This window comes from Astyanax mexicanus, chromosome 23 (genome assembly GCF_023375975.1).
Source record: "Astyanax mexicanus isolate ESR-SI-001 chromosome 23, AstMex3_surface, whole genome shotgun sequence".
NCBI lineage: Eukaryota > Metazoa > Chordata > Actinopteri > Characiformes > Acestrorhamphidae > Astyanax > Astyanax mexicanus.
The window spans coordinates 20456807-20473621 of record NC_064430.1 but is presented as its reverse complement, the minus strand read 5'-3'; the positions used below and the strand labels follow the sequence as shown (position 1 = coordinate 20473621).

General features: G+C 41.5%; 1 protein-coding gene across 1 annotated transcript in view; it reads right to left on the bottom strand.

The window, feature by feature from the left end:
- cntnap5b (contactin associated protein family member 5b) overlaps positions 1-16815 on the bottom strand; it is a 149712-nt gene that overhangs the window by 13224 nt on the left and 119673 nt on the right. The window contains exons 14-18 of the mRNA XM_049471072.1: positions 10497-10653; positions 8691-8818; positions 6661-6831; positions 6293-6511; positions 3731-3970 (exon numbers count right to left, since the gene is read on the bottom strand). Of these exons, the coding sequence (XP_049327029.1) occupies positions 3731-3970; positions 6293-6511; positions 6661-6831; positions 8691-8818; positions 10497-10653 (915 nt within the window). The remainder of the gene's footprint in view (positions 1-3730; positions 3971-6292; positions 6512-6660; positions 6832-8690; positions 8819-10496; positions 10654-16815) is intronic.

Here is a 16815-nt window from a genome sequence, read left to right as displayed (position 1 = left end):
GCCTTTCAGTATACATTACAGCTTCACCTATTCAGCCTACATCAGTGATCAGTGTAGCCCCACCCATTCAGTCTACAGCAGTTTAGTCTTACCTATTTAGGCACTTAACCCTGGTGATTCAGTCTACTTCAATTTAGCTTCACTAATTTAGCCTAAATTAGTTTAGCCCCACCCATCCAGCCTATAGCAATTCAGGTCTACCCAATTTGAGAGTTGGGTGATGCAACAGGACAATGACCCAAAACACTGTAGTAAGTCCACAAAAGAATGGCTAAAGAAAAACACAGTTTCAAAACTTTTGGAGAAGCAAAATCAGATGTGCACCTGAGGCATTTTTACCTGATATGATATCATTTCACAATAATTCATCTCAATTCCAAGCCTGTTTTTGCAGCTTACTCGCAACTGAAAGGTACCATTTGAACCTTTAGACGTATTTTATTAAGACATCAAAAATTTCAAAATATGCTTTGCAGAATATCAGCCCTTTAAATACGAATTAGGTATGCTAAGCTCGAGCGTGACTCTTTCACACATCACCAGCTTCATTCACTCTCCTCAGTTTTCAGGCCTCCAGAGCCCAATAAAGCAAAGCTGGAGCCACAAGACTGCCTGATTAAGAAAGCATGAGTGGCATAGAGGCCTGACAGATCACAGAAGCTCCACAGATAAGAGCTGTGCTGATGGCAGTGTAAGCGCAGTGACAGGACAGACAGCGGGACTCCTCAGGGGCCAGTGAGGTCACCACCTCAAAGGAGGCTGTGAGAGAGGTAGACAAAAAATGGAGAGAAATTGCAGAGTAGTATCTACTTCATTCTCCTCTCCTGCTTGATTAAACCTTGGTTTACAACGAGTCAAAATACAGTCTAGTCTACAGCAGTTTATCCCCATCCAATCAGTCTATAGCAGTGTAGCTCCAAACATTCAGTCTACAGCAGTTTAGCTCCAGACATTCAGTCTACAACAGTTTAGCTCCAAACATTCAGTCTACAGCAGTTTAGCTCCAGACATTCAGTCTACAACAGTTTAGCTCCAAACATTCAGTCTACAGCAGTTTAGCTCCAGACATTCAGTCTACAACAGTTTAGCTCCAAACATTCAGTCTACAGCAGTTTAGCTCCAATTATTCAGTCTACAGCAGTTTAGCTCCAAACATTCAGTCTACACACTGGAACAAAACATTGCAGCAAATCAAAACCGATCTCATTTACATTCTTCACTCTTCAGAAGACACAGTAACTGAAACAGCCTTTTCATAAAATGTTTTGAAACACAGTTTGAAAACAGTTCTGAACAGCTTCTGGTGAATAAAACCATATTAGAAATATAAAAAATGTACCTCTGAATAAAAGATAGATGTACGATACGTGTCTAGTAAAATCAAGGTCACCCGTCTGAGATCTTATTGCTGGTTCTGCTCAATAAAAGCATGAGATCAGTCTATACATGATTTATGATCCGTGGGCTTCTGTGGAGTGTATAAACGGAATTCAAGTCGTTTACTATTTATCATTGATCATTTACCCTGCCCTGTAGAGCGTCTGCTTTTATTCCTGCAGACATGCTGCGCTGAGTAGCTGGAGCTTTGAACAAGTTCGAGATCTGGAGGTGTTTCATCACAAAGGAGATGAAAGTCATCTCACAGCAGGAGTCAGAGGACCATATTAAACCTAACATGACCGTTTATAAGGAAGAACTTCAACTTATTTGCCTTTTTCAACAAGCTGGTTTAAATGTTAAAATCTAAAGAGGTTGGATGGTGTAGAAGTAAAAAAAAAACTCCTGTGCTGAGATAAAGGGTCTCAAATCAATACAGCAGAGACAGGGTTTGGACAGTAAAACTGAAACACCTGTCATTTTAGTGTGGGAGGTTTCAATTATCAGGGTAAGAGCACAGTTTTGCTCAAAATATTGCATTGCACACAACGTTACGAGTGACATACCGAGTTCAAAAGAGGACACATTGTTGGTGCACATCTTGCTGGCACACCTGTGACCAAAACAGCAAGTCTTTGTGATGTATCAAGAGCCACAGTATCCAGGGTAATGTCAGCATACCGCCAAGAAGGACCAACAACATCCAACAGGATTAACTGTGGACGCTGTAAGAGGAATCTGTCTGAAAGGGATGTTCGGGTGCTAACCCGAGTTGTATCCAAAAAAAAAAACATAAAACCACGGCTGCCCAAATCACAGCAGAATTTAATATGCACCTTAACTCTCCTGTTTCCACCAGAACTGTCCGTCGGTACAATAAATTATTGTGGTCTAAAACCAGATGTTTCATTGTCCAACTTCTGTATGTCCTGTTGAAACTGGTCACCAGAGTGTAGTGAAGCACAATGAGAGCTTCATTCACAAATTAAGAAAACATGGAAAACTGGTGAACCTTCCCAGGAGTGACCGACCTACTTAAATTACTCCAAAAGGGCATGGACAACTCATCCAGGAGGTCACAAAAGAATTGAGAACAGCAGCTAAAGAGCTGATGCGTCACTCGCCTCAGTTATGGTCAGTGTTAATGATTCAATAATAGGAAAAAGAGACTGGGCGAAAATGGTAACCATGGGAGAGTTCCAAAGCAAAAAACACTGCTGACAAAAAACAGCTTGGGAAAATATTCTGTGGACTGATAAGACAAACGTGGAACTTTTTGAAAGGTGTGTGTCCCAGTACATCTGCTGTACAATTAACACAGCATTTCAGAAAAAGAGCATCATACTGAATGTAAAACATGGTGGTGGTAGTGTGATGGTCTGGGGCTGCTTTGCTGCTTCAGGGCCTGGAAAAGTCACTGCAATTGATGGAACCAGGAATTCTGCTCTCTAACAGAAAATCCTAAAGGAAAATGTCCGCCCATCAGTTTGTGACCTTAAGCGCAAGCGTACTTGGGTTCTGCAGCAGGACAATGACCCACAGCACCCCACCAAGTCCATCTCTGAATGGCTAAGAAAAAAGTTAATGAAGGATTTGGAGTAGCCTAGTCAAAGTCTAATTGAGATTGTCAGGTAGGTAGCAGGAAGCAGATAGGGAGAGCAGATGCATTTGTGGGTGTGACTTATTAAATATAAAAAAAACTAAACAAACAAACAAACAAAAAAAAACTAAAGAAATAAGGAAACAAAGGAAACATGTAACCTGACTGACGGTAGGATGTACATCCATAGACAAGGGAAAAACGGTTCAAGGGGACTATTCATACACATGGAAAAGGACAGTAAACGGGAAACACCTGGGACTGGGTAACAAGGGGGAGGAGCTACAGTCTCGGGGCGCATAACATCGAACCCCAGGGCCGGGAGAAGAGAGAGGTCAGAACAAATCACAGGACAGGACCGGGACTGGACTAATGACAGGAGAATAGACTTTGCAGAAGACTGGACATGGAAACGAGGACAAATACATTCTAGTTATTGCTAACATAAGCGGCGAGATAGCTAACGTTATCAGGGAGAGAACTGAGGTTAGTGGAGGGCTAACTAACATTAGTGGCGAGCTAGCTAACGTTATCGGGGAGAGAACTGCACTAATGACACGACAATAGACTGGACAGAAGACTGGAAATGGAAACGGGGACAAATACATTCATAGGAACAGACTCAAACACGGTGTCAGGATCTTAATCTGGGCGTTTCTGCCTAAAAACCCTCCAATGAGGCTGAAATAATAATGAAGTGTTTGTTAATCTGAAAAATGTAAGTATGATCATTGTAAAGCTTGAGTATCTTACCTTTCTGGCAGTGTGGTCCACCGTAGGCTGAGTGTGTACAGTCACACACGTATCCACTGCTCTTCTCAATGCAGCGTCCGCGGTTGTGACACAGCTGGTTCTGACTGCTGCAGTGACCCGGGCAACCTGAACTGACCCCTGGGGTCATCTTGGCACGCTCCTCCAGATCCAGGGTCATCCCGTTTATATTTAGTGCCCTGATGCATCCCAGAAAGCCCCTCTGCCTCGAGGCAGTCCCACCTGTGGAGGCAAAAAATGAGTTCAGGAAGATTCTAAGCTTGCTAAGTGTGTATTCCAGGAAATATATGATAGTAAAGCTGTAATAAAACATTGTGCAGCCTATTACTATATAATTACATGGTAATTACCATAAATTGACTGAAATATTTGTTTGCTGGGTCAATACATTATTACATCAGCCTGATATAATTTCACTAAACCTCTTAAAAGCTTAAAAAAGACCAACCAAATCACACAAATCAGCTATTTCAGAGCAGCATGACGCAGGGAGGCTGGGAATTTTCTAAAACACTGAAAGGTAATTAAATAAACAGCTCCGAAAACAGAGGTAATAAAATCAGCAAAGCGTGAGGAAGTCAAATTCCATCTCAATTCACAACGTGTAAAGACACATCTGTTAAAAATGACACCAGCAGTGAGTCTCCACAGTCCAACGAGACGCAAGCTGCTCATTCCAGATGAAAATTAGACAATATGATGCATCGTAATGACACTTCAAAGACAACACTAGCAGTAGTAGGTTTCAATAAGGTTGCAATAAAAATCTGTTAATAAACAGATGCTCCATGAGCCGCTGATAACAGGCCATGCAATAAACCGTAAAGGGGTGTGGCCTAATATTATAAACACCTGCACATTAACCTTTAGAGGTCTAACTGTCACATGGCTGGGTGGTGAAGCAAAACACAGTGGCAGAACCAATCAGAATTTATATTAAGGAGGCATGGTCTAATACTACCTGCATAACCCTTGCATATTAACCCCTTAGAGCCTCATTTAGAGTTCTCATTTTAGTGGGTGGGGCAACAGGAAGGCACATTCAGTGGTAGAACCAATCAGAGTCTATATAAAGGAGGTGTGGCCTCATTCTAAAAACCCTGCATATTAAGTCTAATTGTCATTAAATGGGGTGGGGAAAAAGGAAGTCAGCAAAACCAATTAGAATTTTTGTTTCAGCTTGGAGGCAGGACTACGGAGAGGCACACTGAATTGGAGAAGCAATTAGAATCTACATTAAGGTGGTGTAGCCTAGTACTAAAAACGCTGTCTATTAATGTCTAGATATCTAATTGTCATCTTGGGGTGGAGCAGTAGGAAGGCACATTTAGCAGCAGAACCACTCAGAATCTCCATTTCAGATGGGGGTGGGACAATAGAGAGTCAAACTCAGCAGCAGAACCATTCAAAATCTCCATTTCAGATTAGGGGTGGGACAATAGAGAGTCAAAGTCAACAGCAGAACCAATCAGAATCTCCATTTTAGTTGAGGGTGGGACAATAGAGAGTCAAATTCAGCAGCAAAACCAATCAGAATCTCCATTTCAGATGGGGGTGGGACAATAGAGAGTCAAACTCAGCAGCAGAACCAATCAAAATCTCCATTTCAGATGGGGGTGGGACAATAGAGAGTCAAACTCAGCAGCAGAACCAATCAGAATCTCCATTTCAGATTGGGGGTGGGTCAATAGGAAAAAGCCTTGCCTATTAATGTCCATCGATAGTGTCAGAACCAATCAAAATCTCCATTTCAGATGGGGGTGGGACAAGAGAGAGTGAAACTCAGCAGCAGAATCAATCAAAATCTCCATTTTAAATGGGGGTGGGACATTAGAGGGTCAAACTCAGCTGCAAAACCAATCAGAATCTCTATTTTAGCATAGGGTAGGACAATGGAGAGTCAAACTCAATGGCAGAACCAATTAGAATATATCGTCACTGTCCAATGAAAAAGACTTGTCTCCAAAACAGCAACTTTACAGGAGAGAGAAAAAACCTTGTAAACTTTCAGTGAAAGTCAATGTAAAAAGAGTTTATTTTAGGTCAATTTGAAGAGTTTCTATTGGTCTGTTCATCAAGAAATTTTGGCACAGTGTAAGGGACAGGTTGTCTGTTCAAATCATGTAGTAAACTAAAAATCGCCAAAAATGGAGAAAAGTGTTTTTCATTGGACAGCGACTATATATAAAGGAGGTGTGGCCTAATTCTAAAAACCTTGCCTTTTAATGTCTAGAGATCTAATTGTCATTGTGGGGTGGGGCAATAGTAAGGCATATTTAGTGACATAACCAATCACAATCTCTATTTGAGATGGGGGTGGGACAATAGAGAGTAATGCTCAGCAGCAAATATAGGGAGGAGTGGCCTAATACTATACATCCCTGCATATTAACATCCAGAGGCGTGGCTTATTGAGGCTATAAGTTCAAGTTTAAACCAATCAGATGCTTAGTTTGAAGTAAAAGGTTTCCTTAGAACAGTTTAAAATCACATGCTGGTAAAAAGGTGTGGCTTATTGAAATATTCGATATAGGCATGACCTACCGATAAATAGCTGACTGTTGAGCTGCAGGCGGGCGTGGCCATCGGATGGTGCCTCCAAGAAGCGCAGGGGCAGCTGGTCCACCTGCAGCGATGCCTCTTTAACGTTTCGTTCAGCGCGTACGTAGTGCCACTGCTTATCGTTCAGCGGCACGTGAGACTTCACTGTCAGCACCACCGGTCCATTGCCCACATCGAACGCAAACGTCACCACCGAGGGACCTGAGGAGTGGTCAGGAAGAAGCGTTTATTGATGAAGTGAAAGCTACCCCAGAATCAAGACCTCAACATCGTTGAATGTGCTGTAATAACAGGAAGGTTGTATACAGTACTAGTGCTACAAACACAGCGTCTAAAAACACTGAGCTTACCACTCAGCTCCAGCCGGGCGAAGTCTTTGACGCCGAGGTTCTCCAGAAACACTCCAGAGGGTGCCGTGGTTTTGAAGTAAAATGAGATATCCACGCTGAGCTCAGCCTGCAGTGTGGGGAAGTGCAGGTAGGACGACTCCTGATAGAAGGATGCTGCATTCCACAGAAACCCTACAGGATGGAGACACAATGCTATTGAGCTCTCAGTCACTAGGTGGCGCTGCATTCTTTGTTTGCTTTTATTGGCAGGATGTGAATACAGTAGATAGAGCTTTATACAGTGTTAAAGCTCACAGTGAGAGAAAGCTAGTCTACAGCTAAGCTAAGTACAGCTTTCAAGCATGGTGGAGGTAGTTTTATACAGTGTTACAGCTCACACTGAGAGCTAGGTGGACTGAAGGCTTCCAAACATGGTGGAGGTAGTTTTACAGACTGTTACATCTCACAATGAAACTAGTAAGTCTAAAGTACAGCTTCCAAACATGGTGGAGGTAGTTTTACACTGTTACAGCTCATAGTGAAACTAGTCAGTCTAAAGTAGAGCTTACAAACATGGTGGAGGTAGCTTTATACAGTGCCATAGCTCATAGTAAGAGCTAACCAGGTTAAATGCAACCTCTAAACATGGTGGAGGTAGTTTTGTACAGAGTCATAGCTGACAGTGAGAGATAACCAGGTTAAATGCAACCTTTAAACATGGTGGAGGTAGTTTATTAATCACTGTTACAGCTCACAGTGAAAGGTAGTCAGTCTAAAGCACAGCTTCCATCCATGGTGGAGGTAGTTTTATACAGTGTCATAGCTCACAGTGAGAAATAACCAGGTTAAAATGCAACCTGTAAACATGGTGGAGGTAGTTTTATAAAGTGTTGGAGTTTACACTGAAAGCTAGTCAGTCTAAAGAACAGCTTCTAAACATGGTGGAGGTAGTTTTATGCAGTAAAAAAGCTCACTGTGAGAGATAGCTAGTCTAAAGTACAGCTTTCTAGCATGGTGGAGGTAGTTTTATACAGTGCCAAATCTCACAGTGAGAGCTAACCAGTTTAAAGTGCAACCTCTAAACATGGTGGAGGTAGTTTTATACAGAGTCATAGCTGACAGTGAGAGATAACCAGGTTAAATGCAACCTTTAAACATGGTGGAGGTAGTTTTATACAGAGTCATAGCTGACAGTGAGAGATAACCAGGTTAAATGCAACCTTTAAACATGGTGGAGGTTGTTTTTTTAATCACTGTTACAGCTCACAGTGAAAGGTAGTCAGTCTAAAAACAGCTTCCATCCATGGTGGAGGTAGTTTTATACACAGTCATAGCTTATAGTGAGAGATAATCAGGTTAAAGTGCAACCTCTAAACATGGTGGCGGTAGTTTTACAGACTGTTACAGCTCACAGTGAGAGCTAACCAGGTTAAATGCAACCTCTAAACATGGTGAACCTACTTTTACACAGTGTTACAGCTCACAGTGAAACTAATTCAGTCTGAAGTAGTTTTCAAACAAAGTGGAAGTAGTTTTTACAGTGTCATAGCTCACAATAAGAGATCACCAGGTTAAAGTGCAACCTCTAAACATGGTGGAGGTAGTTTTACACACTATTTCAGCACACAGTGAGAGATAACCAGGTTAAAAAGGTTCACACATCATTAATATTTGAGAACCTGCCCACTATTTCACCTCTAGTGAACCTGAAGTTTTTTTTTTATACTTTTGTCTTGTAAGCTCTACATCAGTCATGTTTCCTGAACTGCTGCAGGTCACCGCATCCCAGCCGAAGGGGAGAACAAGAAAACTGTGAGGGAAAACACGAGTTGCATTTTAAAAGCAGTCTGACGAGCGAGTTAACCGAGGACATCTGCGGCGTCTGGACATCATATGTTAATTATCATCCGCGAGGCCGACATTAAAACGCTTCGAGGAACATTCAACAGCCTGCTAACGATGAAGAGGCCATTTAAGGTTTCAAGATCTTAGAAGCACTATAAAGGAAAGAGTAAAGAGGAGGAAAAGGAAGGATGGAAGTGCGCTCTTACTGTCTCCGTAGCACTGCAGGGAGCCGACTCGGTAAACAGCTTCAGAACCCGTCCGGTTCGTATCTCCAACCACCATCTCTGTTACTGGAAGGTGGTCCTTATAGGAGAGCAGTCCAGTGTCGTTCTCCCTGGAAACAAAATGAGAGGGAATCTTTTGTACAGTTTTAAATGCGAAAAAGTGAAAAATGGGCTATCCATTCATCTACTGTATCTTTTTATCTGGGTCTTCTTGGTCAGGGTTATTTTGAAGCCTACAAGGAATCATTAAGCCAATGCAGACCACACATTTGGACAAGGCACCAGTGCACTGTCCAAAATTAGCATAACCAACTCATCTACCATTGACCAACCAGTTTCAAGTAGGGGCCTGAACCCATGTGGAGAGAGACTACCCACCATCTAACCACCACTGTGAGAGCAACGTCAACTGAGCTCTCCATTTTGGGCTCTGGTTGCTGATGCCAAACAGCATGATCCGTGAATTGAACCAGCAATCCCTAGATCATAGTGACAGTGTCTTAGTCTGCTGGACAACTCAAATCAAGCCTATTTACTGTTAAAGACAATTGGTCAGGTTTGGTGTCTAAGTATTGGTGCTAAAGGCCCTAATTTAACGATCTACAGTGTACTGATTGTGCTCTGAGTGGTCCAGCGGTCTACAGCACTGCCACTATAATCGAGAGCTCACTGATTCAAATCTTGATCTTGTAGTTTGCCATCGGCTGCCAGAGACCCGAGAGAGCACAGTTGGCTTTGCTTTCTTTTGGTGGATAGGTGGCGCTCTCTCCCCACATCACTCCAAAGGGTGATGTCGATCAGCACAATGCAACTGTGAGCTGATGTATCGAAACCAAGTCGCTGAGCTTTACTCTGAGTGCGCTGTGATGCTACTAAGCAAGTACTCAGGAGTAGTTCGAAAAGAGGCAGTTACTTCACATGTGTCGGAGGAGGCAAGTGCTTCACCCTCCTAATGAGTGGGTTGGGTAATTGGCAAGAAAATTGGATAAAAAATAGAAATAAAATGTAAAGAGTAAAGATCAAATGCGTATCTTGTAGATGTCAGTTTGTCTTTGGTATCATGAGGGTGCTAAAAATACGTCTTGTACAACGTGAAATGCGCAAAAGGCATGCACTAATTTTCGTAATTAAAAAAGTGGGTGTGTTTTGGGTGAAACGTGAAATAAACCAATCAGTGTGCCAGTTGCCAGATGCACTCAGACTTTGGCGTGTTGATATTTTAACTGCGCAGCGCTTTTATGTGCCTGAACAAACGAAACTGACCTGTGTGTTTACACTGTGAAGATGCGCCAGTATCTTAAGGGAAAGGTAATTTAAGGGAAGAGCAATATTATTTTATTCTTCTTTTGTTTATTGTTGATGTAAAATCTGTATGTAAGCACTGCAGTGAGTTAATTTGTGTGTAAAGGAGCTAGGAGGCACTAAGACTGCGCAATGGGCATGGCTAAAACAAAATTTGGGCGGCTGACTGTTGACTGTTGTCTTGGTTTTAATCAGTCAGTGGTGCACCTTTATTGCCAGCCGCGAAGAAAGAAACACATCAGAAATTTACCTTAACACACTTCACTTCCAGACCACCATGCCCATTAGTTAGATATATTCCTGAACCCTGATGCTATATTAATGGCGAGGGCACAAGGCTTGAAAACAGACTGTTGAAGGGGTGTAAGATAGCAACAGGCCTTGCGACGCACCTTGGGCAGGTTGTATGATAGGGCCCTAAGGAAAATTTTTGAATGTGTCCAACCAACACAACAGACAGGCAGATCCTCAGCTCATACTACATACCATGTGGTCCTGTCTGCGTCACAGTTGCAGAAGTAGTTCATGTCGATGCAGTTTTCGGCCAGGCTGCAGGAACACTGCTGAACACCAGGCAGGAAACCACCCCAGTACGTTCTCCGCTCACCTCCTCTGTCCAACCACCAGGACAAAGGAGTTCCGTCTGAAACAAAACACACACATAAACATGCATGAACTGGAAACATTTCCATGTCTTTTTAGAACCCCCAGCCTGGTGCTGGAGTCAGTTTCTGTCAACAGAATCATCTCAGGCTTTTGTGACACATGAGGAACTCTCCCAATGGTGATTCCATCGCTAAACAAACATGCGCTAGCAAACATCCAGTCTGAGCTTGGATCATAGGTTGAGCTTTGGAAATCCTCTGAGATCAACTTTGATGAACTGAAAAACCCAGTCTAAGCCAGGCTCAGTCCTGGGCTTCTTTTTTGTACGGCAGGACCTAATGGTCTTACACTGAATGGGCCTTGGGTAAAGATAACTGACAATATTGCATGGACAAAAACAGGGTCGTTTTCAAATAAATTGGGCGCCCCAAGCAAAATGGACCCCACCACATCAAGTGTAGTTCAAACAGCAAAGCTATGGTATAAAACATGCTATAACAACCATCTTTACATACATTTTATATAGTTGTTTGATCAAGATTGAGGCAAAATGGGTTGCGACTTCAGACAGAGCGCGGCTACAAATATAACCATATAAAACTCAGTTCAGTTACATTAACTTAAGATGAATAAGGACATGTGAAATTAATGAAATATTATCATCAAATATAAAGGATATGTTTATTTGTTCTAGTGTTAAAGACAGTGATAAGCTGGTGTACTTAGATACTGCTGAACATGTTCCAGTCTGGTTATATGCTACTGTCAGCAAATAGTGGGAGGAGCCCCTTGAGGGGGATTCTGGTAACAGTTGTTGTTGTGTTGTGTTGCAGCTTGTCTTTGCATTCAATCAGTCTGGGGGCTCCAGGCCAGCTTGGGGCCCCAGAAAATCGTTTGGTTTGCCTGTCCTGTTGCATCTTACCAGAAATTTACCAGAACACCTCGCCCATATGCCCATCAGCATAGATTTATTTGTAAACTCTGATGCTAATTTAACAGCGCGGGCGCAAACCGTGAAAAGATAACAATGAGCATTGCACAGGGTGTAAGATAAAGCCCATGAACTTATACTGAACACAACGTGCTGCACCAAGTCGGTTGGCAGTTAATGGTTGAGTGTTGTCTAGGTTGTATTCAGTCAGTGGCGCACCTGTTTTTTTTCCGTTGCAAGATAGCGATACAAGAGAAATTGACCTACACTCCTTCATCTCCCTTTCAGACAACCACTCCCATCAGAGTACATATTTACACAAGCTCTGTCGCTTTTTAATTGACACTGGCACAAGGCATGAAAATAGATGGTTTGCGGGGTTCAACTTAGCAATGAGCATCGCAAACCTCCTTGTGTAGGGGAATAAGATAGAACCCATTGTAAGGCTATTCCATGGGGTACCCTAATTGTCTTTGCACACCTCCGCTCCTCACCTCGGGCATTGTGTTGTTAATCAAATGAAATCATGAAGCCTGGCCAAAAGGGCAGTTGACACCTCTTGCTTGAAGATGGGGCCAAAGGCCAACTGACCATCTTGCTTGAGGATGTCTACTGAGCTGAAGAATCTTTTTAAATGCTGGATCTGAAATGTATCTTGTTAATATGAAATGTGAATGTCTTTGTGTTTGGTATCATTTTAATGGTCTCAGTGTGAGAAGTACAATGGTCTCAGTGAAGAAATGTTAAAGATAACCTTAATAAAACATCTCTGAACTTTGGGAGAAATGTCTCCATTCTGGAGAGACACTCCCCTTCCTGCTCCTGATGGGTTTAGGATTGCCCCGTGATGATCAAAGGCCAGGATGAACAAATGGTTGTGATAGTCTGTAAATAGTGCCAAATTTGAAGGTGTAATGTTCTGGTTGGATATTTAAGGAAAGCACAAAGACCTACTCTCTGAGTTTGTCTGGTAGTATGAGACCTCCCATGCTCTGCATGTAACATCACTTCAAATATACGATACAACATTGTATTTCAAATGTACTGTGCACTATTCTTAACTGTTATCTTTAGATCTGTCTTTAGATTACTTTAGGAATATTGTTACATTGTTACATATGTCAATTAAGGTCACAATAAACCACTAACTGTTAATCTGTAGCAATTACTTTGTTGAGTCTTTTTCCTAGTAAGCCTAGGAGCCAAAGAGGTCTGTAGTCTGAGATTCTTTAAGTTTCTAGACTTTCATAGTTATATAGTGAGTTTCACTGGGTGCTATACTAAGCTCTTAACCGCTGAGGGGAATATGAAGTTTGAGTGTTATGTCCTGTAACTATTAATTTAGATTAAGTTCTGGACCGCTGAACATCTCAACCTAGGTGCCGGGCTGTTTTCACATGTTATGTAGTTTTGTTGGCTATGCCACACTCTAACCTCTGAGGGAAATAGATAAGATTGAGTGTTATGTTCTGTAACCGCTAGTGTAGACTAAGTTCTGGACCGCTGAACATCTCAACCCAGGTATCAGGCTGTTCTCACATGTTATGTAGTATTGGTGTCTAGCTTTTATGCCCATATCTCCTATCACTGAACTATTTAACAAGACCTAGTTTTATTAGATAGACTCTAATCTTAGTAGATGTGCTACTATTAATAGTTAACAGTTAATCTTTACCTAGTTGATAATTATAAATGGAGTCAGATTAGTTTAAATTAGTGTCTCACCTAAGTCTCATCTAAAAGTACCGGTTAGACGGAATACGCATTAGGAGGACAAGGCATAGGCCTGTTGTCGCCTCCCTTACACCATGATCTCCAGCATTTTCTGCACTAGAAATTTAAAGGTGGAGCCAATCAGACGATCATTAAACCCTTGAACTAAACTATTCTGTAGCCCTAAACACTGAGCCATGTCCATGTTGAAGAGTCAACAGAACTGTGTTCAGAACTGTTCTGCTCTGCAGTAGATTGTAGGCTATAGGTTCCTTAAAAAGATGATGATGATGGACGTAGCTAAAGTTATTGTTAAGTGATGGTTCAAAAGTTAGTTTGGAGACCTCTCTGAATGTGGTTGGTGTGGTTCAGTGTATAACACCACAGCCTGCCAGTGAGCTACCATGTGGAAGACTGGGGTTCAATTCCAAATCTGGGTAACTGAATGCTGTGCTACACCAATAAGAGTGCCTGGGCAAGACTCCTAACACTACATTGGCCCAACTCTATAATAGGAACACCTATGTAAGTCGTTCTGAATAAAAGTGTCGACTAAATGCTGTAAATGTACTTCAAAAGAGTACTTTTAAATTGTGCACTGTGCTGTGGTTTACCTTCTACTTTCAGAGGAAATTAATCTAATGCAAGTTTACTCACATTCAGTGAGTAAAGGATTCAAAAAGAGCTCAGTCAGACCCTGGGGAAGGAAGTGCCTTTAGATGATATATTAAGGAGATTTAAGAGCTTTATAGAGCATTTGAAAATTTTGTCTACAGAACAACACAAACAAATATCCACAATATTGTCGATTTAGATAAAAAAATACTCTTGCAAAAACCTACCAGTCCACTCTGTTTTAAATGTTTAAAATGAATATATATATTAGATGTTACAGGGAGCACACCAATTCCATTTATTTGACTATTTTATAGCTTTCCCACTCCATAAACCTACTGTTTTCAGATTTTAAAGAAAACATTTAAATGGATGCAGCTTCAAAGCCACAGACTGATGTTAGTAAGCCGCTGATTTCCAGCCCTCCAAACCCCAAAAAGGTTGTTTATCAGCTGTAAATATATCTACCCGAGCACGATCTACTGGATATTAAATATAAAGATGTCTTAAATGGTTGTTTTGAAAAGTCCAATCAGGGACACTCTGTTCATTAGCAGCTGGCCTGGTCCTCTCAGTCAGCCTGCGAATGAAAACACTGGCTGGTGCTCATCTGTGAGGCAATTACTGCACCCTCGCTCATTATCTCTCAGCTTTGGTTCCACTCACAGGCTGCTGAAACCCACACTTCCCTCTGCGTTTCTGGTGAGACTTCTGCTTTCCGGGGTGGAGAAGAATCTTTTTAACCATCTGGCACTCGAGTGCTGAGAGGATTTCATAGAGATTCTGCAACGTGAGCTCATCACTCTATCATTTTGGACGGGGCTGAACAGACGGTAGTTGATTTGTTGCAGGGTCCTGTTATGATGTTGGTTCTAGTGGTTTACACAGATGATACATTGGTTAGAGGGTATGCATTAATCTCAAATTCCTACCAGATATTTCCAATCCAACATGGGAAACCAGCAATAAAGCAATAAAATACAAGCTCAATTTAAAAGCAGTTGGAATGGACACCAATCTCTCAAAATTACCACAGAACCAAGGGTCCACGGACTTTGATATGTGGCCAGAAATCAGACAACAATCACTCTGAAAGAGTTTCAGAGATCAGTGGCTGAAACTGGAGTGAAGATGCTCCAATCAACCATATCAGGGGGTTTTGTAATAAACTGGGGTCAGTGGGGGAGAGGCTAGAAAGAAATTACTTTACTACATTACTAAAGCATTGGAGTGACCTATCAAAATATGAAAAATGGCTTTTTTTAAGCATTTATCCAAACTTCAAAACACTGCCCACACCTCAACAACCTAAACTCAAGTGTGAAGCATGGTGGTGGCAGCATCATCTTGTGTAGATGATGCTTCTCAGTGGGGAATGAGTCAAGTATGGTGGTGTTAAAACTTTATCATTATGTTGTGGAAATCTAGTAGTCCGTATACATCGATATATGGCCAGAAATCGGACAACAATCACTCTGAAAGAGTTCCAGAGATCAGTGGCTGAAGCTATAGTGAAGATGTACCAATCAACCATATCAGGAGTTTTGTGATAAACTGGGGAAACACTTTAAAACACTGCCCATTCCTCAACAACCCGATAATCAAGTGTGAAGCATGGTGGTAGAAGATCATCTTGTGCAGATGATGTTTCTTAGTGGGGAATGAGTGAAGTATGGTGGTGTTAAAACTTTATCATTATGTTGTGGAAATCCAGTGGTCGGTAGACATCGATATGTGTCCAGAAATCGGACAACTATCACTCTGAATCACTGATCAGAGATCAGTGGCTGAAACTGGAGTGAAGGTTTACCAGTCAATCAAGTGAAATGAAGCATGGTGGTGGCAGCATAATGTTATATATTTAATGATCCACAGTGGAGACTAAGCAATAAGAGACGTATGGTGGTCATCAGGATTTCAAAAGTTTAGTAACATAGCCATAGCTATAGGTATTGTACATCTTTAGAAAGGGGGAAGATGGTGCAGAAATGAATTTTTTTTTTTTTATTATTTTTTTTTTATTTTAGAGCAAAATCAAAAGCAGTTACAATTACTTGACAGTGAAAAACAACACTTTCTATGCTCAACATTTTTTTTCCCCCATCCCCCCATCCCCCATCCCCCCCCAAACATTTTTGTCCACCCTAGCCATACAAACTCACAATAAAGCAAAATTGAATGAGATAATGAATAAAAAATAAAAATACAAGCACAACAAAAATACACACTCACAAAAAATAAAATAAATAAATAAATAAATAAATAAATAAATAAAATAAAAAAAAAAAAATAATAAAAAAAAATAATAATAATAATAATAAATCAATCCAAATTATTATAGTACTCCAAAGTTCAGGTTCAGTCAGCCGGCAATGTCGAAAGCGAATCAACGTAGGAAAGAAAAGAGTTCCATTTGGTGTAAAATGAGGCGGAGTTGCCTTTCAAGGTACATGACGTCTTTTCCACTTTGAGAAACTGAATTACATCTTGAAGCCACAGAGCAACAGAAGGAGGTTTTGAGGACTTCCATAAAAAAAGGATGCGGCGCCTTGCTAGTAAGGATGTAAAGGCCAAGACCTGTGCCTGCCCTCGGGTAAGTGAGGATAGTTGAAGGGAAAGGCCAAATATTGCCACCAGTGGACACATAACTATTTCAACCTCCAAAACCTTGGACATGATATCAAAGTAACAGGTCCAGAACCTCTGCAAAACTGGGCAAAAGAAAAACATGTGGCTTAGATTACAAGGAGAAAATGAACACCTATCACACCGATCATTGACTAGGTTGGGATAAAATTTTGATAACTGCAATTTAGAACGGTGCATTCTATGCAAAACCTTAAATTGAATCAGTTGAAGCCTTGCACAGGGTGAACAAGACTGCACCACCTTAATTGCTGTGACCCACCGTTGGTCCGAAAGAGAAATGGCCAACTCCTC